Source organism: Plectrocnemia conspersa, unplaced genomic scaffold (assembly GCF_051122295.1).
Source record: "Plectrocnemia conspersa isolate PC_06_02 unplaced genomic scaffold, ASM5112229v1 ptg000003l, whole genome shotgun sequence".
Classification (NCBI taxonomy): domain Eukaryota; kingdom Metazoa; phylum Arthropoda; class Insecta; order Trichoptera; family Polycentropodidae; genus Plectrocnemia; species Plectrocnemia conspersa.
In genome coordinates, this window is record NW_028277167.1 from 6300075 (window position 1) to 6326648 (window position 26574).

Here is a 26574-nt window from a genome sequence, read left to right on the forward strand (position 1 = left end):
GCAGCATCCAGGCATCCAAGATGGGTGTGAGAAGCAAGTTTTCGTAGAGTTAATACTTAAAATGTAATTTTTTTATTCACCTAAACAATCGCTTCTAGAATATTATTAAATGTTCATTATACATCTTTCATTGATTCGAATATTGGTTTTTATGTAATATATTTAAATTAATTAATAATATGTATTTTTAATATAATATATTTCAGCACATATCAAGAATACGACACGCGTGTAAAAAAATAACAGATGACCAAATTCGTGTTTTAGTCCCTTTAAACTTGAACTGAACTCTGTCTTAATTTAATTAAACTTAATATTTAAGTTACATTAAGAGATATCGAAATAATTGTTTCAGATTGATTAAGTTAGAATATATGAGAAATGCTGCCTTATTACATTAAAAAAAATTGACATTGACAAATTAAGTTAAAAACATATTTTGAATCATAGAATCGAAAAAATTATTTACACATATTTTGCTTAATTTATTATTAATCATCTTCTGCAACATGAAGTTGACACAATCAACAACCTACTAAATAGGTTGTGAGATACTGGGCCTAAATCAAATGTATTTATCTCTAACTAGTCTATCGTACTGATTATAACTTGATACAAAATTGGTAATTCATTTAATTTTTATTATAGCAGAAATGTAAAAATTAATTATATATTATTTTTTTAGAATAAGAAGAAATGCTAATAAGATAGAATTAGTTAAAAAAAATATTTAAATAAATTTGAAAAAAATCTCTCATTAAGGTTTTTGATAATTAAATTTCACACAAAAATTATATTAAATTTAATGTTTTATAGAAGGTAATAATATATTAGGTTAAAATAAAATTAATTTACTGAATAATACTTACAGTAGAGAAAGTTACATTCCGCACGAAAAAAACACCATATTTTGCTGATGTTAGGGCAAGTTAATTGAATTGATTCGAAATTACATCTGAATAAAAAAGTTTGGTAACATTAACTATTGAGTTTTAATGCATTGTATTTTGCTAAAGTTAGCTTTGATTAGGTTATTAAACTATTTTTTCGAGACTCTTCCCCATACTTATTTTTTATTCTACACTGAATTTAACTAAATTATATTTCATTAGAATAAAATTAATTTACTCAAATAAATCTAGGGTAGAGAAGGTAAGATTGCACGCGGAAAACATCATGTCTGATTAGTTAATTTGAAGTCAAGTTAAATGAATTAACTGAATATATCAAATGAGCTATATTATTATATCAAGAAAATAAAATGGTAAGGTTTAATGTAAAAGCTTTGCCGTATTATATCATTTTATGATAATGTGAGATTTAGGTTAAAATAATTTGCTGCTAAATTAGGTTTTATTTTTTTTTTATTGTAATAAAATGAGATAAGAATTAAATTAATTTACCAAACTACCTTTAGATTTCGCACGTAAATATAAAATAACCGTCAGATTAGTTAATGTATTATTATTGGTCATCTATACTATTTTTGGTCATCTGTCATACACCGTTGTATTTTATTATTATGGGATCTATAATTTGATTACTGAATCGGAATGTCTTTGAAGCGTTCACACTTTACGTAGCGTGCGCGTTGTCTTACGCCAGTACGCTGCGTACAAGTGTGAACGGTTTAAGATGATGGTAATTTATATCGATCGATTAATCTTCACCACATTCTTATGTTGCAGGTTTCCCAGCGGCCGCGTACGCCGCTTACGCCGCCGGCCGAGGCTATTCGGGCTACCCTAGTTTCGGGCTGCCGTACCCGACAGGTAACACTCTGGGCAGCTTGCACCACCACCCGTTGACCACGCTGCTGCCGTACCACCCCCTCGAACACCTGACGGGTGTGTACGCGGCCGCGGCCAACATGCATGCCATGCACCTGTGAACACCCAGACCCGACCCGACCGCGCGGTCACACCCGCTAATTTTGTTTGCCTTAACACCTTCCGCTCGCAGGCGCCAGGCCAAGTCCAGGCCTAGGCGGCGGAACCGCGCCGCCAAGGTGTTAAAACCTGAGCGGCCCAATAACGTGTGACTGTGTGATCGAATAACTATTAACAAAAATATAATTTGTGCTTCATGCGCTACACGAATATGATTAATTATAAAAAAAAAATAGACACCTTCGATAACAAGGCCAAGCACCACTGACGTCATAGTAAGGTCTCATCCACACGTTTTTCTAAAACATACTTCTGTTACATTGAAGTGTGCCGACGTTTTTGAGCAACATCTGGATGAGCCTTTAATTAACATTTTGTACACATCTGCGAACTGATCGATTTAAACTCACAGATTTGCTGGTACACTTTGTTATATCATAGTTATGTTGCGTCCACTCATTGAATAAATACGCAAATACTTTCAGAGTAAATGTTTCATTGACTAAACTTTTTAGCTGCCATGTTAATCTATTAACAATTCAAAAATATATCAATGATTGCTACATTGGAGCTAAAAGTTATTTATACCACTTTTCTCTCACGATTCTGATACAGTTGCCATGAAAATCTCACATCTCACAATAATTAAATAAAAATTACTGACACTAAAATCAATAGGTTCACTTTATTATATCTAACTTTAAAAACCAACAGTTATAAATAATGGATGGTTAAGAATTTGCATCTATCTTCTCAAATGAAAATTATCGATTGATTGCATGGCATTCAAATGATTGCGTATTTTTAATGTTTATGGATGCACCTTTAACCCAACGTTTAGCTGCGAGGCCTTATATATGACATTTGCTAAAATATGCGACACAAAAGTTTATGGAATTATCTTTTTATTAGCAGTGAATTTATTCACTACTCCTTTATACATATTTTATTTTAGTCAGTGCAGCGTTTTTATTTACAATTTTAAAGCCTGTTTCTTTCAAATATAAAATTAATTTTAATTCTTATTCTCTTGCGTCGCACATTAATTATTATATTACGAAAAAATCGTCAATCTTCTACCATCGTCAATTTTTGAAATTCTGCAGCATCTGCAGCTGAAGTCAAGTCATGGATTTAATTTCACAATGAGCTGACTTTGATATGTGACATTTTGAAGCATAGGTTATAAACTAATATTCTAATAGACGAACTCCACCCGTCGCCAAATATTAGATAGAGCAATTGAAGATGTTTTAAAAAAATAATATGCTTTCGCGTTATAAATATATTATATATATAATATGTATTCTGAGACTCGCCATTAAATTGTCTTAAGCATTAAGTTTATTTTAAGATTTGAAATTACCGGATTTACTGGAACATTTCGTCCATACAATATAAGATTATTTTTTAATAATGAAAACATATTGTATTATAACATATATATTGTAATATTTATAAAGCGATAAAATCATCTTTTGAGAAAAAAAAATATTTTCAGTAAAACTCGTCTGTTTTGATTAACATCAAAATTGCGAGAGATTAAACGTTTCGTCTCAAGGAAGAAAAAACGGCTTCTTGTTTAATATACAATTAGTTAATGTGACAGCGCAAAAAATGCAAACAGCTCTTTATGTCATCGGATAAAGTAAACAATCCAAATTTAAATTTTAACATAAGCAAAATGCCAATTTAAACTTAAATAATTTATCGCTAATATATTACATATTGCGTGGACTTTCAATGTTACTTCATGGTATGTAATCAAATCGCATTCGAGTGCTTCAAAAATAAATTAAATTAATATTAAAACATCATAACTTGCGTACTCAGGGGTCGGTGATAAATCCGATAAAAAATATATAATTCACACGAGCCCCTGGTAATTACTCGGATATCGTGTGACCATTCGTTATGGTTTTTGGCGGTACTTAATTATGTGCGGGTCCAGCTTCCAGCCGTTCGGCGCCATGTTCCGATACGAATTTTCGCTTTATTAACGACCGGTCGTTAAAAGCGATCACAGTATTTCATCATATAATACGTTATAGTGCCCCACATGTACCTTGTGCGATTTTCGTTCAAGGAAACTACGTTATAATAAAAATTAAAACGAGATGTTTCGCTGATTGATACGAGTTATATACAATAAAATCTATTAGTTAGATCTCAGTCAATAATCGCTAGCGTTAAGTACTGTTTATGGGACGTTAGGTCACTTTCTCTAAATACGTTTAGCCAAAAAATAATGTTTAATAAATATGATATTATCACGTGTTAGTAGTGCATGTAGTCGACTTTTCTTAGGTAGGTTTTGTAAACGTTGGCGGTTAGCTTTTCAGCGCCGCCTTACTACAAGATAGGTGTTAAGCGAAAATTTTCCAGGTAAACTCTACATAATTCATATAGGCTATAGTTAATAGAGTTTTGTTCGTAATAGACGTGTATGTTTAAAGGTATTAAGGCTTAGACGTTAAATAGGCTAGGAGAGCACACACTATTACAAGATGTTCGCGTAGATATTCTCAATTACATCTCGTAAGTGTTAGCTATTAACTCTGAACTCATTCACGCGAAGGCGTTTCACATTCTTGAACGTAACCCTTAATTAACTAAACTGTGTAGGTTTTTAGAACGTAATCATATTACGTTACGTGACGGCGCTAAACACGGCACAATGATCAATTGAATTCGGCGCTAATTGCTTTTTCGGGACGGCGTTAACTGCCTCAGTTAATTTTTTACTACCACTTTCTTAAATAATTATGTGATATTTATTTAGTTTTATATGTAGTGAAAATTACTTAATTACACTGAACTAATTAGAACTTGTTGCAAAGAGGTTAAATATTATACAGATTTTTTACTGGACGTAATTTTTTTCTCGTACAATTTAAGCATTGTTTTATTAAAATCAATAATCTACAAGATTGAAAAATAAGTATTAAAAATAATAAATTAAATATCTGAACCATACCATTTTTATATTTTTAATGGTAACTACATAATAACAGCAGTAACTAATTCACTACAAACCCCTAAATATTTTAATTTGGATCTAAATCATTTTCAACGTTTTTAATGATTAAATATTTAAATCCCAATTTTTTTTTGCCGGATTACCATTAGCAACTATTACTTATTACGTATTAGTAAATAGTTAGAAAATCAATGACAATAAGTCTAAGACAGATATTTTCACCTAGTTATTTTAATTTGGATCTACTAATAAATTATCAATGTTTTTAATGATAAAATATTTAACCTACATCTTTTTTTATATTTTTAAACTTAAAAACTAAATTAACAAGAGCAAATATTACTCATTCAATTTATAAAAAAAAACAATGATATTCGTAAATTGACTGCAAAAAAACGTTTTTAATTAATTTTTGACGTTTTTTTATAATTAAATAGTATAACACTATTATTTGTACTATTAATATTAGCATCTACTACTTATTAAATTGCTTAAATTTTCCGTTCGTTATTTTAAAAAAAGTTATTGTTAAACCAACACCTTCTATTTTATGATTTATATTACATATTGCATTGCTTTAAACGTAAATTTTTAACCTGAACTTTATTAAATATTAAACTTTGAGTATTTTAAATTATTGTGATTAGTTTGTCACTTATTTTTTTTATGCTTCACTGCGATGAAAAAATAAAAATATGTATCTGAAGCATTATTTGTGGTTATTTAAGACAGGAAAATATGATATTTGATTAAAAGATTTTAATCACTAGAATAATTTTGTAGTGTAGAGTTTTAATATATATGTATCATATTATTTAATAAAAATACAATTGTCGAAGAGAAAATATTCCAACGTACGAGTAAAATAATAATTACAACAATATATTAATATTTTAATCAAAAATAAATTCTGTTAAAAGTAAATTACATATTATTCAGTGTAATTCAAGCAATTTTCACGATATATATAAATTAAATAAAAATATTAAAATATTTTAGCCTATTATAATAAAAATGGTATACGGTATTATCACAATGAATCGGGATAGTTATTTGATTTTAATTGCAAAACGTTTCCAAACAACTATTTAAGTTTTATTTATATGGCATGAAAACTTATTATTATGACGTCACGCAATCAACACGACACGTGTTAGAGTACGTATACATCTGCGACATCATTACGTGGCTATTCAAACGTCTGTTCGTCCACTAAGCTATACCCTAATGCGTCTGTTTGATTCCTCATCCCCCAATGGCAACTTTCATTAGCACGTGCTATAATTAATTTCATACATTCGTATTTATTCAGTCATCGAATAGTATAAGTATATGTACTCAAAATTATATTGTGTACGAAAGGAAAAAATAATATTGTTTCGTTTTACCTTTACACGATCGTGCACACTAGATTGAGTCAATTTCAATCAATCATTCCCGCCGCGTTGCTAATCTAGATACTTTTTATTGCGCGTATAAGTCCGAGCTCTGTTATACTAGTATGTGTGTATTTTACAGGTGCTTTAAGCAAGGCGAGCTTCGGTATCGTGTGATCTTTTCAATTATCGTAAATGTGAAAAATGAGTTAGAATATTAACGTGGCCGCTTCACGGTAGCGCAATTTGTTTATGATGATAAATCGCGAGTTGCAGTATCGATTTTCTGTGAATTGATACTTTGATATGCCAATAAATTTTGGCTAAAAAAGCGTGATCATTTTCTGAGCCAGACGCAAACACCCCGCAAACTGATTTCTAGTATTCAAGTCTTAAGAGTCGATTTTCTTGGACCATTCCCCACTTGGACCGCGGTGGCAGTTTATTTGAAACCCGATGGGGTGTGGGACCTTTATGCCCTCGTGAGCCACGCTTCGCCGGGCTGGGCTGGGCAAGTGAAATAATTGGGTGGCGAATGATTTATCCAGAGCTGGTGCTCGGAACAACCTTGTAACAAGCCCTCCCATCCATTACGACTTCTACCTTAATCCCTGTCTTAAACTTGCCGCTTGATACAATATGGAAGCAATAGTGTAACCCTCATAAAACATCACGCCAAACGCCTTCCGGCGCCAAAATTATTGCAATACGCATACGTTCTTGGACCTTAAAATAATTAATTTATACACTGTGTAGCAACATACAAAAAATAATTTAGGATAGGAGCGTTCGGAAAGTTAAATTTCATACAATATGCTACAGTATTGAGTTATTTCTGATTTTATAAACCTTTATTATATTATTATGAAATACAAAAATAGCACATTGTCGCCTCTAATACTTTCAACGCCTCATATATAGATAGAGTACGCTCGGGATAAGGATGCCGGTTTGTTATTGTGTGCGTGTACATGTATATGAGAGGGAGAAGCGATGTAGCGTGTACTTCGTTGTCTCGCTTTCTTTTTAAAGGACAGTCGCTGATTCGTCAACGCTGATATTCGTCATTAAAGTGCAGTGTGGCACAGAAGTGCGATTTTCTCTAGTGATTTATTTTAAATAATTTTGTATTGATATTGGTTTAACTTAGATATGCCCACTGTCCCATCGGTAGGTCACTAAACTCGTGCCACTGTTTTTTATTTATAAATGAAATTTTAAGAGAACAAAATTTCTTGGGCATATCTGGGTTAATTGATATCAAGGCTTCAAATATACACTGTAAGTTATTCGTTCTCTTACCCGTGGATTAAAATATTTTAATTATTTTTCCATTAATCCGTACGTTGATGGTTTTTTTAAACTATTCTCTGTTATTATTCTTATCGTTGCGCCAATGATAATTTTTTAATTTATTCAATGGATTCTAATGATTTAATAGAGTTGTCGAGCCATTAAACAATCTGCGAATAATTTCTTTCCCCATTTTATATCTTTTTGCTTTTGAAGAATAGCTAAAGACTTCATTATTTTTTTGACTAGTGAAAGATTTTGAATTTTGCAAATATTTAATTAATGCAATCAATGTCTGGTTTCTTCGATTATATAATATATTTTTAATTGTTCGTTAAAATTTCTAGCTTAGCTCAGATGTATGTATGTTAAATAAACATATATTTTCTTTTAAAATAAAAAAATTAAATATTCTGAGCGAAATTGTTTTGAGCCACACAGTTCACGCACACAATAACAAACCGGAATCCTTACCCCGAGCGTACTCAACATATAAATCTCTCCTCTTAATTCTCTTCGTAGCATTGAGACATTGCTTCTCTATCATATTCCATGGTAGCACCATATTTTCAATACATAAATTTCAGCTCTTCTTAAATATTTATTACTAGAAGCACATATCACTGTTTATAGTATCTAGAAATATTTATTTGTGAATATCATACTAATGATGCTACACAATTATTACCAGAGCTATCTTTTTAAAGCAATACTAATTTTCTGCTCCATATTTTTCCACAACGCAAAGATATAACAATAAATACGAAAGCAAAAAGAATACTTTTTGTCATTTTTGTTAATTGTCTCGAGTTTTTGCCTCTTTCCGCTACATTTGTAATAATGTTTCTTCGGCAGTGAGTTTTTGCCGAGTTTCCCTTATTTGCGGCCTTGGTCCTTGCGCAGCTTTGGGGAGTCCTGCCCCGCGGGTGGGGGCACGAAGGGGCCAAGACGGTGCCCGGCCAGGCCTAGAGGCCCGACTGACACTAACAAATGACCTGTTATTAATTATCATAGGGTGGCGATAGTATTACACCGTCGAGGGGTTTACGCGAGATTTGCACAAGACTGGGCTTGTTTACACGAGCCTGAGTGTGCGAGAGTAGCATTAGGAGCCGCTTGATTAATACGGCTCCAGAATAACTGTGACAGGGATGAGATCAAGCACATCTATGGTTAACGCGCTTGTGATTGTCCTGAAAAATCTATATTTAACATTTCTATTTTGTAAAATAAAAATCAGTAATGATATATAAATTTCATGAATTCAAAAGCAACCAGATTGCAATTTTGCAGTCGATGCATGAATAAAACCGCAATTTTCAATACAAATCCAACGTTATGTGTGCAGAACCAAACACAAAATGCTTATCTCTAGATTCGTACGTGCATCGTCGCCTTTTAACGTTCAATTCCCTGCACTGTAACGCCAGAGAATAAATCGCGAAACTCTTTGATAGCGGGCGTTAAAGAAAAACAAACACCAGACCGTTTCCGGTTCGGTTTGGATCGGATCGGTTCGATTCGGTTCTATACACGCTTCATAATTGCGTTCATTGGCCAGTTTCTGTATTTACGTCCCTCGCTTTATAATATACCGTATACCATTCGAATGCTTCTAAATCAATGTGACCCTATTTGTAGAGTATTAAAAAAGAAGTCGGTTAAAGTCTCGCCTTTGTTCTTTTCCAAACGGAGACTTTTCGCACCACAGAGGGTGAAATAGGGTTATTGCTTTTCTGGTTGCGATATTGTGCCGTGTTTTAAAACCTGAACGTATTTTCCTTAACGACATGCGCTTTGTTTGAATATTATGTTAAATAGGTGACTCGGAGAAACGAACAATATTCGTGAACCGTTAAGACTACAGAAAAAAGCCTAGTAATTTCAGCTGCAATTTTAACTTATTTTTTAATTAACGGTTCACGAGTTTGAGACATTTTTGTGTCACTATTAAATACCACATGAGAATCGATGGAAGAAATGAAAGAATTGATTCACTGTCGACAAAACTATATCGAGCTTTTATATTAATAAATTATAACAAAAAAAACAGATAAATAAACATAATTTTATTATTTTATTTATTTATTGAATTATATTAAAGTAATATTAATTACAGCGAAAGCTCGTCGCGCGTAAAAAAAGCAAAGCTCAATATTTTTTTATCGATGATTATTTTATAATGATAAATTTTAACGTGAACTATTATGAATATCGTTACGCTTATTTCGCACATAAAAATGATAAATTGGTAAATGTAATATTCTAAGACAATATACTAACATTTCGACGCGGCGCTATATATAAATATATATATATATATATATATTTAAAATCTCGGGATTCATCGCGATTTTTTCTTACTTGTATTCTATATTTCGGCCGTGATTTTCCGGCCATGATCATGGCCGGAAAATCACGGCCGAAATATAGAATACAAGTAAGAAAAAATCGCGATGAATCCCGAGATTTCAAAAATAAGTATACTCTCGAAAATCTAAAAATCCATATATATATATATATACATATATATAATAATAATAAGCAGAAAAGCTTGAAAATATATTCACATTTTGAATGACTAGTCATTTAAAATGTGCATATAAATTTTAATGAATCATTCTTTATGAATCGAAGTAATTATTTTTTAACCTTGAACGTTTGTATACATTTCACTCGCAACCGTCCCGCTTCCATCCAAAATCACAAAAAAATCGCGTACGTTTACGTCAAACGTTCAAGCTTCATAAAACACACATCAATAAATAATTGAAAATTATACGTTATTGTATCGGCTTATACCGGTTAATATTAATCAATATATATATTTATAAAAAATAACGCAAATAGTATACAAGCGTTTGAACGTAAAATATAACTCAATACGGAGCACGAAACGGCTTTCGCCAAAATGTGATTATAATATTTATAAATTACATAAATCGACTTTTATGGTCTCATTTTAATAAATTAGTTTATGCCCTCGCTTAAGTTATATTATACGTTATATTTGAATTAATTCATCGCGAAAATGTTATTTCAAATCGCGACGGTATAATAATTCAGCGACACGATACAATAAATTGTGTGTGTTGCGATTTTTTGCGATTGCTTAAGGTTCAGGGTGTTCACAGGGCCGTGGCCCTAGGGCCATAGGGTCCCGTCCTCGGCCGCGCTGCGCCCCCGGGATTTATTAAATTAATTTGGGGATGAAAAATGAATAATAATGATAAATCATCGAAATTATATCACGCTCAGATCATCGACATTAAAATAATATATAAAAATAATTGTTGTTAATTTTAATATATTATATATAAAATATCGGATGTGTATGTGTAAGGTTATATACGTATAAATCAGTCAAAGCGCCAAATTGAATATATAATACATAAATATATACTCATAATGTTCTTAATTGCGTTACATGATTGTGATTTGATTTTTGTTAGTTTATAAGTATCTAATATAACGATAAGCATCGATCATTACAACATATCTGTCTTATGCATACTATGATATAATAATATATATATATATTATATATATACACACAAATTATTATGAAGTTTAATATTGCTTATGATGAAATAAATTTGATAAAATTGATGTAGTTTGTTGTGTGACATTGATGAGAGTGCTTATGTCATAATCCTTCAAATAAAAAATCAGGTTGCCTTTATAATGAACACAAACGATCAAATACATTTTTTTTTATTATTATTTTTACGGTAAATAGACATTAATTGATTAAAATCAAACCCAAATTCTTACTCTGATCCATCCATGCCCCCAGGGCCTTGGTGCTGCACTGCTGATCGTCGTACCACCCCGCGAATAACCCACGGTAAGGAAAATTGTCAGTAAAAATCAGTAAATTTGACAGTAAAACCTCACAACATCAGCAGTTTATTTTTTTTAAATATCTCACAATTTAATAATTGAGCCAGAAAAAATAAATAAAATAGATAAACGGTAGATCATCTTTTCCTATATAGAACAAAATGATGTATAGCTTAATAATCATAGTGATAGCCTAGATAGGGTTGTATTATATTATATATATACACTGGTAATGTCTATTGAATAGTTCCTATATATTATATATATATAAATGAATACATACATGTATGTATACATAAAATCTAATCTCGTGAAAACTTTTACTTTTCGTATACATTAGGTCATAAATCAAATAATTTTCGATATAACAATGCGTTATATGTATTATTTTTGGGAAATTATATTTAACGCGTATAATCTACGATATGTTTACACGTAATGAGTGAGGGATGATTTATGCTATCTTCATAAAAGTTTTTATGACATATCAGTTGATGTAATATGTAATAAAACACTCATATACACCAAATCATGGAAAGTAGTTTTTTTTATTATATTATATATATTATTATTTTTAGTACATAATTTTTCTCCATATATTTTTTTATTATTCAAAATTGTTATGGGAATGTTTAATGAATATAAAAAAAATCATACTCCTGTGTACATAAAAACCGAACCCCTCTATTTAGTTTTAGTGCTTGTTGTAACAATAGTGAAACGTGTCATTTATTCTTCTATTGGTAGATATGTATCTGTCATCAAAGAGATTTTGCAGCAATCTCATTGATGGCATCAAAAATTCTAATAATATAACACTCCCGCATACACGTAGCACATTTTTTTATGAATACCAATATTTATATCTATATAAAATAGTAGTTGAATAAATTGCACATTTCATTATATGTTCGATCAAAAAATATATAATAAACAATGGACTGGTGCCTGGATGGGTCAGATAATTTGATGTTATGTGCTTTGACATCTAAATTATTTTATACGATTAGTGTATAGTGAGATTTCTATTTACCGTTGATCCTATGTTATTATTATTATTATTAAATCCCGGTAGGCTAAAATTTAAATTAAAACGTAGTAGTGGCGTTATTAGACCCCTTATACGATAATATAACATCATCCTATTCGAATTCGCAATATATTCGAATGTCTCAGCATGTTTGAAATATTGAAAAAAAAATATAAAACTTTTTTATATTATATTATATATATACAAAAAATATTTAGAGAGAGATTGGAAATAATTTTTGATCAAAATCGTGTAATCACGCCACTTTTAACTGTTGAATTCCACTCTCTCGTGTATTTATTATAGTTTTTTATACTTTTCATTATTTATATACACTATTATACACACATTACATTTAAAATTAAAATAAAGACATATAAAAACGAAATATAAGCAACCATATCTGAAGGAAGGACATCGAGAATCAACAAGGACAAACCGTACATACGGCGAGTAATAAAAGAATTAATATTTTTGCTTCAGATCATCAGTTTTTATATGTATTTTTATAAACTTAGAATAGAAGATATATTAACGCCACATTTGTATCGTATTTTTTTAAATAGTAAAGAAATATATCTGAAAAACTAGAATAGAATCGAGCAATACATAAACATTGTGATATACATATATAATAAAATTGTAATAGATACAGAGTTTTTATTAGTATGAGATAGTGATTAACTTAATGGTGTATAAACAGAAGAGTTATATAGTAACATAGTAAAGAGTTAGATTATACGTATTGAAGAAATTGTAGTATAGTCGTATTTTTCGTTTCTATATATATATATATATAATTTTTATCCGATATTTTAACTTTTAAAGTAATTCGTACAGTCAACGTTATCCAAATCTGCAAAGCAAATTGAAATATTATTTAGTGTTTATTATCACGCACAATGGGCATTACGTGAAAGCCTGAAAACTTAAACCGAAAACGCGGTTATATTATTCGAGACATGACTTGTCGTTATAAACGTTACAAAATCGTAAATACCATTAGCATAACGAAATTGGTTATAATTATAATATTTTATATACGCCGTATATATTTGTGTATAAAATATCGTATTGTATTATATAAATATACATCAACCGAACACAATAAAGTCATAAATATTTATGATTTATACTTCGTTACCTTACGAATCAGACTTAAAATATTTATTATTATGTCGCATTTCGCGTGCGAAGTGTAAGGATTTAAAATGGTTATAATTCAATGCGGTTAACTGTCGATGATTGGTTTAAAATTTAACCATAACATTATTTTTCATCAAAGTCAACGAAATGGTGGTGCAAACTGGTCTTATTTATAATATGTATTTTTTAGTTATTTACATAGTGTACTTTAGTCGTTATTTAAATTACATATACATGTGTTTTAATATAAACGATTTAGAATAGTCATTGTTTAATTTTTTTTATATAATTTAGATTTGTAGTTATTTCATATTATATATATATAAATACATTAAAACATATTGTTCTAGAATATTTTAAAAGGCTATTAATTTGTTTAATTAAAAAATAGACTAGTTTACATGATTATAAAATATTTGATATTTTCGAAATATAGATTAGTACGATTAAGCGATTACACAATTAATATACAAATTGTTTAGTTTAAAGTATTATGATTATGTGGTTTAATTGAATAGATCTTCCTTTATTTAAATCGTTTAGTTTAGCTTATGAATATTTTTATACAACGATTTAATAGATTTTATTTATTAATTAACAATTCGTGTGCGTGTGTATAATACATGAGCGTTTGTGTGATTTTTTATTATTACTTATCCTTATTTATTTATTGTGCATTTTTAACCAGCGTTTTACTTTATCAATGCGTTGTTTTTTTATTTATTATAATTTTTCGCAACTCACTCTATCTCAAAAGGCTCGATTTGCAATTGAGATTGTTTCATGGCAAAGTGAGTTATTGATGGCGACTATTAAAAACGCGTTTGATTCACCCCTGGAAACACACTTGGAAAGTGTTTAACGCCAAACGGATTCAAACCACGTGTTCGGCGCGTGTTTTGGTTGAATGGCACCTCAATATATCACGGCCGAGAGATAGCGACGGTATTTTCTTGACTGGAGCCACCCCTCATTGACTCACCCCCTTTGAGCTCGAGACCCACCCCAATGCCACCCGCTCCGTCCATACCGCGGATATTTCATATTGCGGCCACCTTTTGCCTTCTAGAAGACGTCAGGAATCCAGTATCCAATATCGTTTTTATTAAAGCAAAGGGAAAAAAGGAAAACTTGTCCACCCCCGCGCGGTGATGGATAGTGTGGTTGCAAAAATTCTGAGAAATTTCTCACTCGCTACGTCACCAACGCTGAGGTCATTTTAAAGTACTGCAGTGACATTAAACATATTTTTAGATCCGAACTATATTTACTTAATCCAAATATAAACACCTCTTACTTTATGCAATTTTACAATCATATTTCTCTGAATTTTTCTACATACATGGTAAGGCAACATAATTTCCACACTGGCCCAATAAAAAGAACCACAATGAAACACAAATAATAATAATGAATTCAAGAAACCCTTGATTATTTATATTTATTTATTTAATAATACTAAATGGTACAACTAAATTAAATAAAAGTCATAATTGTAATGGCATACATAATAATAAAAAAGTATGCCATCCGGTACTCGCACACTCTCTAGCTGCGGTACCTCACGATAGTGACGAACCGACAATTAGTCCTTAAAAATATTAATATATTAATTATTCAATCAATTTAACTATTTTTAAATAAAAGTAATCTATAGTTGCTTTAATTTACCTATTATTACGCTTTGAATATTTTTTGAAACAGCTGTCAAAGACTTTTAATTCGATGGCTACATTTTTCTTAATAAATATCTTTGACGCTGGAAACACTACACGACAAAATTCTAATTGAGTTAAATCATGTGAATGTTGATCTTAGCATAATTGATCTCAAAAAAAAGTAATCAAATTATCTCCTTATTGCTGTAACTAACACAATTTCACTATATTTTAATCATGTATGTACACATTTATCTTTGAAAGCCAAAAATCTTTTAAACGCAGTTTATAAAAGTAAATAGTTTTTAATACCACTGCTCATCAATTAGCAGATATTATATATTTTAGTTTTCTTTTGAACTAATTCTATTAAACTCCAATGTTATAGCGTCAATCCGGAAATTCAATTGCCACACTAGTGTTTCCAGAACATGGAAGACACCCCCAGTTTATCTAAATGTAAATTGATCATCCCCATTACGTATTCGACAGTGTGTTCAATCTATCATAATGAACTGAGGTTTGCTTCTAGTCGATTTTAAAATTTATTACCAGTCATCCAATGGTCGCGATCGTTCGACGAAACCAATTTTCACAGTCCGATCGCGCTCTCTAATACAACATCACGCAAACCACTCCCAAAAACCATTATGACGATCCAATTTTCTGATCATCCATCATTCCGTCGATACCTCCAAGGGTAGCTCTCCACCCCTTGGCCGGCCGCGACCCTCGTGTTAAACATTCCGATTAATAGTCGGCCGGTCAAGATAACCGAAACGAAACAATCGTTACAGCTACATATAATATACATATAATGGAACAACTGACCGCTCCGTCCCTCGTCGACCTTTGCGAAGGGCAAGGTTTTAAGTCGGTGCAAATTTCGGTCGACCTTTGTTTTAAAACGGTCTCGGGAGTATAAATTATCGTTTCCGCAGCAGACAGGCTGATTTTAATAAGTAGAGATTTATATTTGTTTAGTTATTTTCAAAAACGCATTGCTAAGGTATTCTTGTTTGGTTTGAAAAGCCCCGTTGTTCCAAAGCATGACATTCCCCATGTGTTTCAGTGGATCTCACCAATGGCCAGCTGACCCCAAACAACAACACTCCGCTCCTTGCACAGGCATTATCAGGTGAGAATAACCGAAAAAATAATATTACTAAATTGGATACTCGATACATACATTTTATTGGATCTAAATTTTGTCAAACTTACGATGCTCTGGGTTAGTGAGTCTGAGTTTTCATTCTTATGTCGCATCCCTCCAACGTGTTGGGAGTTATTTGAACACCATCCCACACATAAAAGGCAATGGAAATCCGATTATTAAAGAAAACGTACATAGCTATGCCTAGGCATTTGGGTTACTATCATCAATAAATACGACAATTATTATTATGTAGACTATTATTTTTTTATTTTATTTTTAATTCCTAAATGTAAGGTAAAAGGTTGGATGTAAAACAACTGTGTTTTTTTTAAAATAAATTATCCACAAACGCTTATTAAAAATTACACATCGCAATAACTTTCAGATTCATCAAATCAATATATTGAAGTGATCGACAACAAGTTGAACTTACGAACTTGCCGTTTTTATAAGCAATGAAATATCATCATATTATTTTATTTGATTTTTTTACATATTACTCCTACTGCGTCGCAAAATATTGACAGTTAATTTTTTATATAGATATATGGTGCAGAAATATTATTCCTGGATTGCATTTAATAAAAAAAAATACTATTCATTACCAATAAAAATGTTATATTTTACTTTAGCATTGTAAGTTTTTGAAACCATTTCTCAAAAGCGTCTGAAAATACGGCTTTTTTATTCGGCGATTACGCTTTTTATTATTTGAATAATTTTCACTTCAATAAATAACAACAGTTTTACTGATGTTTACTTAGGTAAATAAACTAGATACTCTATAACACAGTATTTTATTATTAATATTTTGATAATAATTTATCAATGTAGCATAAATATGTTTCTTAAGCTCTTATTGATATCGTTTGAAAATCGCTTACTACAAATTCACACACTTTTGTGATTTTTAAAATATATATGTATATATATATATTTATATAATTATATTGACATTCACTAGTTTTTAAATCTTATAAAAACATTAGCTGTACAAAAACAGTTTTTCGATTTCTCGATATTAAATGCCAATCCCAGAATAAAATTTATATTTTTTTAAAATCATTTTAAAATCCACTAAATGAATATGTATCGGTAGTATCGAGAATTTACCTCTAATAACCACATTTTTAACTGCACTTTCCATCTCCGACTTAATTTGCATGTAAATTTTCACTATGTGAGCTGCAGTCGCCGCAGTACAGTGGCGGCGCTATTTGACAATTTTATTTTTATTATTACATTTTTTTCCCACCATAGACGATATTCGGAAACGGTCGGCTACTGTTCACTTTATATGTAAATATTATTCGCACTCGCATTATTATTACATATTTTGCATACACATACACAGCGAGTGCCAGTGATTTCAATTAAAAATCCGAGGCAAAAAATTGTTCAAAATTATCTCAGAGGACGTCAGAGTTGCATCGAAATAACGAGATTCCGTTAATCAACCGCGAGCGTTATAAAATAACGAAATTACAGCCGTTATTATCGTTCTTCTTTTTGCTGTTTTGTTCATTCCATAGCGGTTCACTTAACGATGTTAATTTGTTTTCCTTACTTTAATTCTCGGAGCCTTTGTGCTTTTTAAATTACATAATTTATTTTTAATTATGAATAAAAAAATAATTTTGCTGCGACGGAACATAAAGCTTCGATTAACTTAAACCAAATTATACACTCCTCTAGAACAAATTTTAATTTGAGTGATTCGACATGAAAATATTTTTTCGTACACATTCCGTTGCTTAAAATCAAATAGCACTACAATAACATTATTTTATTTTATTTTAATTTTTAAGTTAATTTTAGAGTTATACTGCATATTCTATATCAAAATTGTTGTGATGTGTAATCATACCATTTATATCATTCGCCATCTCCCGCTTCACTCTGAACGGTACCTTAGATTAATAGGCCCACGCAACATCGTCCAGCGTTTGAACAATCGCCGACCGTTCAACCCTGAAACGACCATGATTCTAATTAAGCGTAATATTTTTTAATTAGAAATGAGCAACTACCAAGCGGCAGCGCAGGAGTGTGTTGCTCACCGCTTCACTCTGAACGGTACCTTACATTATTAGGCTCACGCCACATTGTCCAGTGTTCAATCAGCCGACCGTTTAACTCTCAAGCGACCATGTTTCTAATGAAACATAATATTTTTTCATCAGTAATGAACAACTACCAAGCGGCAGCGCAGGGGTTCGGCCCGCCGGCATCGCCGCACGCAGTAGGGCGCAGCTTCCCGCCAGCGGGTTCGCCAGGGCCAGCGCTGGACATGTACAGCCCTGCTGAGGGCTACGTCCAAGCGACCAGCCCGCAGCCCTCCGGATTTCCCGCGATTGCAGTCAGCCGCGCGCCCCTCAACTACAGCCCCGTCAGTGTCCACTGCCGACCTGTAAGTATCACCTTCGAAATAGTTTTTTAAATGAAATTATATTTATTGATATTACCTAGTATTAAGTTGAATATTTGATCCGAATCTAATACCGTAATTGTGATTTATTCGCCGGGGCAAACTAAAATTAAGCGCGTTTATCATTATCAAGATCTGTCCGCCTCGAAGTTTACGATTCCGTTCGCTCTGATTAAATTACTCATAATTTAGTATTAGGATTTTTTCTTTTGAAAGATTCTAATCGTATAAATTAAATTAATATTTTAACCCTATTGTTATCGCACTGAAACATCTAAGGCATTCGTGGCGTTTTTAATATTAAAAATATTGTCAAAGTTTTATAGAAAAATATTATTATAATAAATAATATCATATTTGTTTATTTTAATAAAATTCATTGGTAAAAATGGGGCTAAAAAACGAACGACAAAAACATCAATCTCGATCTGATCTCAATAAAAATTATTATATTTATACACCCCTCCTTCAGCGTCTTGGTGGGGTTAGAGAAGTAATAGCATCGTAAAAAAGTTTTTTTATACTCGAAAAGTCTATCGCGAGTACATTTTTCGCAATTTCTACTTTGCCCCCTCTCAGTCGCAAGTGTTCCCATTCCAGCAGTTCTCAATCTGCCAGAATCATATATATAATAAAAAAAACTTTCATGTTGAAATCGTCCGAAAATAAAATATTCATCGCGGCTCGTAAGCGGATCACGCGTAATGGAAAATGTCCAAATATTGGCTATTCTGAAAAGCTTATCTATCGAACGCTCCATTGCTCTCGTTTATTATTACGGCTTGCACACATATGAATGTGTGTATGTGTAATTTCAAAGTAGATTTTCAATCAGAATGTCGCCAGCGCGACGAAAAATAATATTATGGTGACGCGTATCAATTTTGAGCCATGAGATAAAAAAATATATGTATATATACCTACCTGCGCTTGTGCTTCAGATATTTTTAAAATTGGGGTTCGATGTTTTAGTAAGCGGTTGATATAATATTATTTGATAAAATTTGGATAATTCATGAGGAGCGAACGGAAATTGAAACGATATGTATCGGTGTTTATCGCGGCTTGTTTGTTGAATAATCAATCGTTTTGCGTTTTAGGGTTAAGCCGGAAGAGATTTGCTGCGATTCGTTCTATATTATTTTGTATATGCAATTTTAAAGTCTACATTTTTAATAATTATATTCATGAATCACGTGTGATGAAGAGGTATTTTTAATACTTAGATTTTCTTTTAATGAATATAAAAAAAATATATTAAAAAAAACTAAAAAAATATTTTAATTTCCTGTTTTAGAAGCAAAATCAAAAAAGTAATTTGAACTGTTTTTGTACCTATAAATATATTTTTAATAAAAATAAAATTTGACTTTGCTTCTAGATCTATAGCTTTTATTTTTCCATCACATGTATCCATTTATAAGTAATATTAAAATACAAGTAACCTGCCTGAAAGTGAAAATGAGTGTAAGGATATCCAGGTAAAGATCAATCCATCAAATGATAATATTGAAAAAAAATACTTTAATGTAAATGCCAGATTTGTTTATTTTATTTGCTTAATAAGTTTGATGGCACTTTATGGCGTGTATATTCGTTTTTTTAAATATACATATTTAACTTGCTCCTTTATAAAATAAATATATTTAGATTTATAAATAGAAGAGCACAACCCTTAAAATTTTTGTTTTTTTGTATGCAAATTAACTTATATACTTAAAAAACACCAGTATATTTTTATTTTATTTCTACGTATATCTATATATAATATTATCTATATAATTTTTACGTATAAATATGTAACTTTCACAATAATTTAATTTCTCGTTCTGTTTTTATAATAGTTATTTACGTGCAGGGCACAATGGCGGGACCAGTAAACCTAATGCCGAAGTGTAGTGAGTCACCAATTTACCCAAAAGATATGTTTCCATCATGTGCATTTTATATGCTCCTGTTTATACTATCCCTTCCTTCTCCAACATACCAAAAAAAATTAGTTTTGAAAATATACACATCATAAAATAAGTTAATAGATGAGTCTTTAATATTTGCTTTGCATTCGATATACAGTATTATATACGTATGTTACAGAGAATGTGTTTTTTCAATGAAATTATGTTTTCACTAGTAGAAATATAATTTTACTGATTAGGCCAGTAAATATGTAACAAACAGTTGATTTAAAATGAATTATTAGTAGATTAACTTGCTGTTCAAACCCAAATCTAAACCTATTTTTTAACAAAATAATAATGCTCAATAAATTAAGGTTTGATTTGGGTTTGAACAGCAAATAGATGTTTTGAAACTGTTAAATTGGGTTTTAACAACAGTTTAGAGTTAGACTATATTTTTACTAGTAGAAAAATATATCTACTTGTGAAAATGTATTTAGATATGATTTCATTTATTTACACATTCACAATAACATATGTACTTATTAGTAAATATTATGTTTATTTTATAAAAAAACGTATAGTTTTAGTTAATATTGTACACATTTTTTTTTAAATTACTACACTAAAATATATTAGTAAAATAAATATACGAATATACAATTTACAAAAGTGTATAAATCTACATTTTTGTAAATAGTTCTTAGTCCAATACTCACTTTTTTTGTTTTTTTTTTCTTATTATGTCTGGTATATGTTAGATTACATTTTAATTAACAATAAGTTAGTAGATATTTTATCAACTTAAATATAAATAATAAAAAAATTCTCACTCAAGCATTTTTTCTAGTATTCTTAAATATTTGCACATTGTAATGTTTTAAAATACATTTCACTGCTTTATTAGCTTAATTTATATTTAATGAAGTGAAAGCTTTCAATTTTCAGACGATATATCGAACTTGACCAATAAAATGTTTTTACTGGTTCTGATTAAGCAGTCCTGGGATTCCAGGATTAAATGTCCAGGATTAAATGTCGCTATTTAAAATTGTAATACAAATATGAATAACGGTCTGAGATAAAAAAGTCATTTTAAATTTTTATATATTTGATTCACATTTTAAAAATGTTATATTTCGTAAAAAATCTTTTAAAAATAATTTCAAAAAATATTATTTTATATGTATTAATATCTTTTTGAATTAATTATTTATATATTTTTTATTATGTTAATTTTTATTATTTATTATTTTTTTTAAATAATAATTAACACACTTTAATTGTTTGTAATACTGTTATCACATTGAAACGCTTCGGGATAACGCCTGTCATATTTCAGATGTTTGTTCTTATATATATAGGAGTCAGAAAAAAGTTTTCGGTCTTTGCTTGGATATCTCTTTTAGCCATTTAATTAAGCATAAACTAAAGTAATGACAATGGTTAGGTGATCGCAGTCAGGCAGGTACGCGGTTCGCGCACGCAGCAGCTTCTTCCGGCGGCAATAACCTTAAATCAAGACAGCCGGAAGCGGAGGGACCCGACACGCTCCGGCAAACGCCACTTCCGGCTTTTCGGTCGTTTTTCCTCCTCCGCCGCCGGCTTTATCTTGAAACGCTCTCCGAGTGCGAAATCGACGCGCACATGTGCCGCACATACAACGTTCGCCCCGGAACACTACAGTCCCGCCGAAGCGGAACAAAAGCCTTTTTATTTCCACTCGTTCTAAAATAAATACGTCGGCGTCGATACATCGACGCCGTCTTGAAAATGCTTCCAGCAACCACTCTCAAGCGACGGTGTGTTTTATCCGTCTGTAATGCTTCCAGGACCCGCTGATCCCGGCTGCTTTCACTAATGGATATCATTGAAGGTGTATCAGCACAATTCATTAATGTGAGTGGTGTTTTCACTTTTTATATGTACGTCAGTGTTTTACGTCGTCGAATAACCAACGCTTTATGTGTTCCGTCTTTTGTGAATTTTCAATCAATCGAAACAGCGATAACATAATGCAAACATACAAATTAAAAGAGAGAGCAACACATAGCAAAACAATAACAAGTAAGTAAGACATGTTTTTATAGTGTAAAAACAAAAAAAGTTTGCCGACTAGTTTTTGGCCATATAAAATAAATCGGCCCCCACACAATTCAATGGTACAGAAAAAGAGTAAATTCCCAGAAGTTGATATTTATTTAAATTAAATAAAGACCATAATCTTTAAGGTTACTCCAGTGCGTCACGATGGTCAAAAAAACAATATATAATATTATTTTAAACTACGACTGACACAATAAGCGATGGTTATTTAGTGGCCAATTCTGATAAACGCCATACTATATAGTACCCATTAAATCTTGTTTCAATAATCAATGTTTGTTTTGTTTGTTTTTTGTTACAGAAGGCGCGGGGTCATTGAGGGCCCCCATCGGGCGTAACCCTCGCTCCGCCCCGCCCCGCACACCCACCCGGGCTTACATATTTAAATTTTTAAAATAATTATATGATAAATATCACCAAAAAAAATAAACAAAAAATGCAATCGTCCCAATGTCATATTATATATTATACTATATATGTTTGCATTACAACAATGTGAACCGTCCGGCCCATCCCGGCGACGAAGCCTCCGACTTAAACACAAGAAGAATAAATAAATAATAAATCAATAAACCAAGAACTCAACATCCACCGGACGCGAGCAACAGCAACATTGAACGTTACTACAAAAGAAAAAAATAATAATTAATAAATAAATCTATTTATTATGACGATACTGTAAATATTTTTTTTAATAGATTATCATCATTATCAATTGAGAAACTGTACCCACTTAACGTCATCGGCTCTCCTAAATAATAATGGTGTCAAATAATCAAATTTAATATTTGTAATAAGGAACTTGTAATGAATGTCACATTTTTGAAGTTATTCTCATAGCCATGGTAATTATTATACACATACGTTTAAAGATATCAGTGTAAAAAGTAGGGTTATTCTCTTTGAACCCGGAGCATTAATTAGGTTATCAAAAATATGTTAATAAAATTAATTAAATAAATATATATATTATATATATGAACATTTCTTAAACAAATAAAATAAAATATATCGCTGCGTTGTCAATGCATTAAATAATAGGCTTTCGCGGATTTTTCAATGTCTCGTGACATTTCACACCTAAAAAGTCGGTCGCCCTTTAGTCTGTTAGCCTCCAATTTATTTTTTAAATTATTTTTATAAAAAGTCGGTTTGCTATCATAATTTCGTTGCTAATATAACGAAATAATAATTAAATTAAATAAACAACAGTTACCTAGTACAGTGTATTATATCTATATATATATATAACACATAATGCATACATATACTTAATTAAAACATATAGCATGTTAAAAAGGCTTCTATTTACACGCTTTACGAATTCGTTCTTTTTTGACAATCTCGCATGTACATATTGAATGGCGGTAAGATGATTATGATGACGAATAATGAGGAAAAATAATAAAAAAGTTAAAAATTTGTACATTTTAAATACCCCGACCAAAAAAATCATTTTTTAATTTATTATTAATAAATAGGTAAATTAAATTTTAATGAAAGTATTTAAAGGAAATAAAAAAACAACTATTAAAATGCAAGAGCGCCGCGACGCGAACGGCGCATCGAATAATATTTTTCATTCGTGATCCTTTTTCCATTCAGATATATTTTATTAATAGTAATTAAATATGTGTATATTTGTCTTGCAACGATATATATTACGTAAAAATATATATTATCATATATGTACATATATAGGGCTATAATGTCAATATTTTCAATCATTTTATATATAAATTTAATTCAATACAATATCATTTTGTGTCCCGTTTTTATCCTTAAACATAAATGAGCCCTATATATATTATATATGATAAATACGCGAGGGCGTATCGCATTGACTGAAGTGTTTTTTCCATGCATTTTGAAGAGAAATTGCTAAAAATTAAATATAACAATAATCACACGCTTCGATTTAAACCGATAACCTATGAAGCTAAATTATATTTTGAAGACAAAAATTCGAATGTGTAATATATATGGCATTACGTTACAGTTTGAGTAATAACATTAAAGAATAATAAGAATAATTACGATAGATATATAAAAATACTTGTATGTGATGTAAAAATTTAAAAAATTTGGATTAATATCAAATGAAATGATACACTTAATAATTATTACATCTAATATGAATATGACAAATTTTAATCTTAATACATAAGTGGTTTATTTGCAATATTTTAATTTAAGCCATAATTTGCAATTATATTCAGAATAGAAATAAAATACTTTGACACCATTGGAGTTGTATTTAGTGATTCCGTTGAAAATCCGCGAAGATGACTATTTTTATAACATTAACGATAACGATCTTATCATCATCGATAAATATGATAGAATTTAAAAATAAATTTCATAGAAATATAAAATTTATTTTGATTCTAAATATTTGCGGATTATCGGCGTCGCATTTTTTTCTCTCTCAATATTTTTCGACTCATTGCCGATTGTTACGTGGTAAAAATAACGATAGTATCAAGTTATATACATATATTTACATTATTATATATAAAAATTATTTCGAATTAAACGGTAAGTTCATTTGTCAATTCCCAGTTTATATAACATGTGTTTATCAATACATAAATATATTAAATAGTCCTAGGATAAGGACATAACCATACATTTTGTAAATATATATTTATATATGAATACGCAGCTACTCGTTGCGAACTTGTTTTTTTAATTTCTTTATTGTTAAAAATGTCACAAACGTTGTTAATATAATTTACATACGGATCGGATTACATAATAATAATTAACAATCATTGTTCGTGTTGTATTTTTTTTTCTTTATTTTATGTGTATAATTTAACATTGTCGTCATAATGACAAGTTATGTAATAATCCGACATTAAAAACAGAATAAATTAAAGAAAAACCGACAGGGTATTTGAACCTAGAAAATTTCAGGCTTGGCCAATAATAAAATTGTGATTTTTTTAATTTTTAACTACGGCGGTTATCAGCATTTTAAACCATGCGCGTATTTTGAGCAGTTAAATTTAACTGAACCAATAAATGACGATATTATCAATTGTTTATTATGGTAAAAAATATCTATTTTTATTAAATATTACTCGGCTTTGTTATTAAAGTTATTTTAATTCGTATTGTATAAAAGATTTTTTTTCATAACTGTTTCTTAGATTCGGTACATATTATTGTATTATATTATATATTATTATAAATTTTGCGAGCATTGTTCGTTTTGTCTTCTTACGGTCTAAGTGTTATAACAATTTGATATCAATTACTCTTCATCTTCACTGAGTGACGTTTTTTAATTATTGTATTACATTAAAAAATAACTTAAACTAAAATAATTAAGGGAACGTTATTAAATCCTTTTCGCCGTTTTTATGTGATATGATTATTGTCGATGAATGTTTTGCGGTTGGTTGCTATTTGTTATTTGAGAAGAATAAATATAAATCAAAAACAAACTTTGACGATAATGGATTGAAAACTATTAAAAATGTAATATTATGAGAATGTAGATAATATTTGATTCATTGTGTACGTTTAAGTAAAAAATTAATAATCCATATTAAAAATTTTCGATCGTGTCATTTTACAATTATAAAAAAACACTATCATAATTTGATATTTGAATAAATGTTATGGCTGTACGTATATAAAATATTAAAAAATACTGAAAAAAACCAATTCTCTTGTGTCTTTTGAAATGTAAGTGTATGTAAATAATTAAAGTCCAAAAAAAACGACTTTCCCTCCGCGTAATTTGTTTTTTTTTTGTTTTAC

The 26574-nt window shown here is 30.3% G+C and overlaps 1 protein-coding gene across 50 annotated transcripts in view; it reads left to right on the top strand.

Moving 5' to 3' along the window:
• Rbp6 (RNA-binding protein 6) overlaps positions 1-23486 on the top strand; it is a 1186203-nt gene extending 1162717 nt beyond the window's left edge. For 9 of the 50 annotated variants that reach the window (XM_088182874.1, XM_088182876.1, XM_088182893.1 and 6 more), the window contains 6 exons: positions 1689-1772; positions 16288-16353; positions 18388-18447; positions 18555-18781; positions 22481-22596; positions 23105-23368. In XM_088182874.1, the coding sequence (XP_088039000.1) occupies positions 1689-1772; positions 16288-16353; positions 18388-18447; positions 18555-18781; positions 22481-22558 (515 nt within the window). In that variant the 3' untranslated portion in view covers positions 22559-22596; positions 23105-23368. Of the gene's footprint in view, positions 1-1688; positions 1773-11334; positions 11386-16287; positions 16354-18387; positions 18448-18554; positions 18782-22480; positions 22597-23104 lie in introns of all 50 variants that reach the window. The other 41 variants (XM_088182883.1, XM_088182879.1, XM_088182909.1 and 38 more) reach the window with 8 other exon arrangements.
• Positions 23487-26574: the final 3088 nt, after the last annotated feature.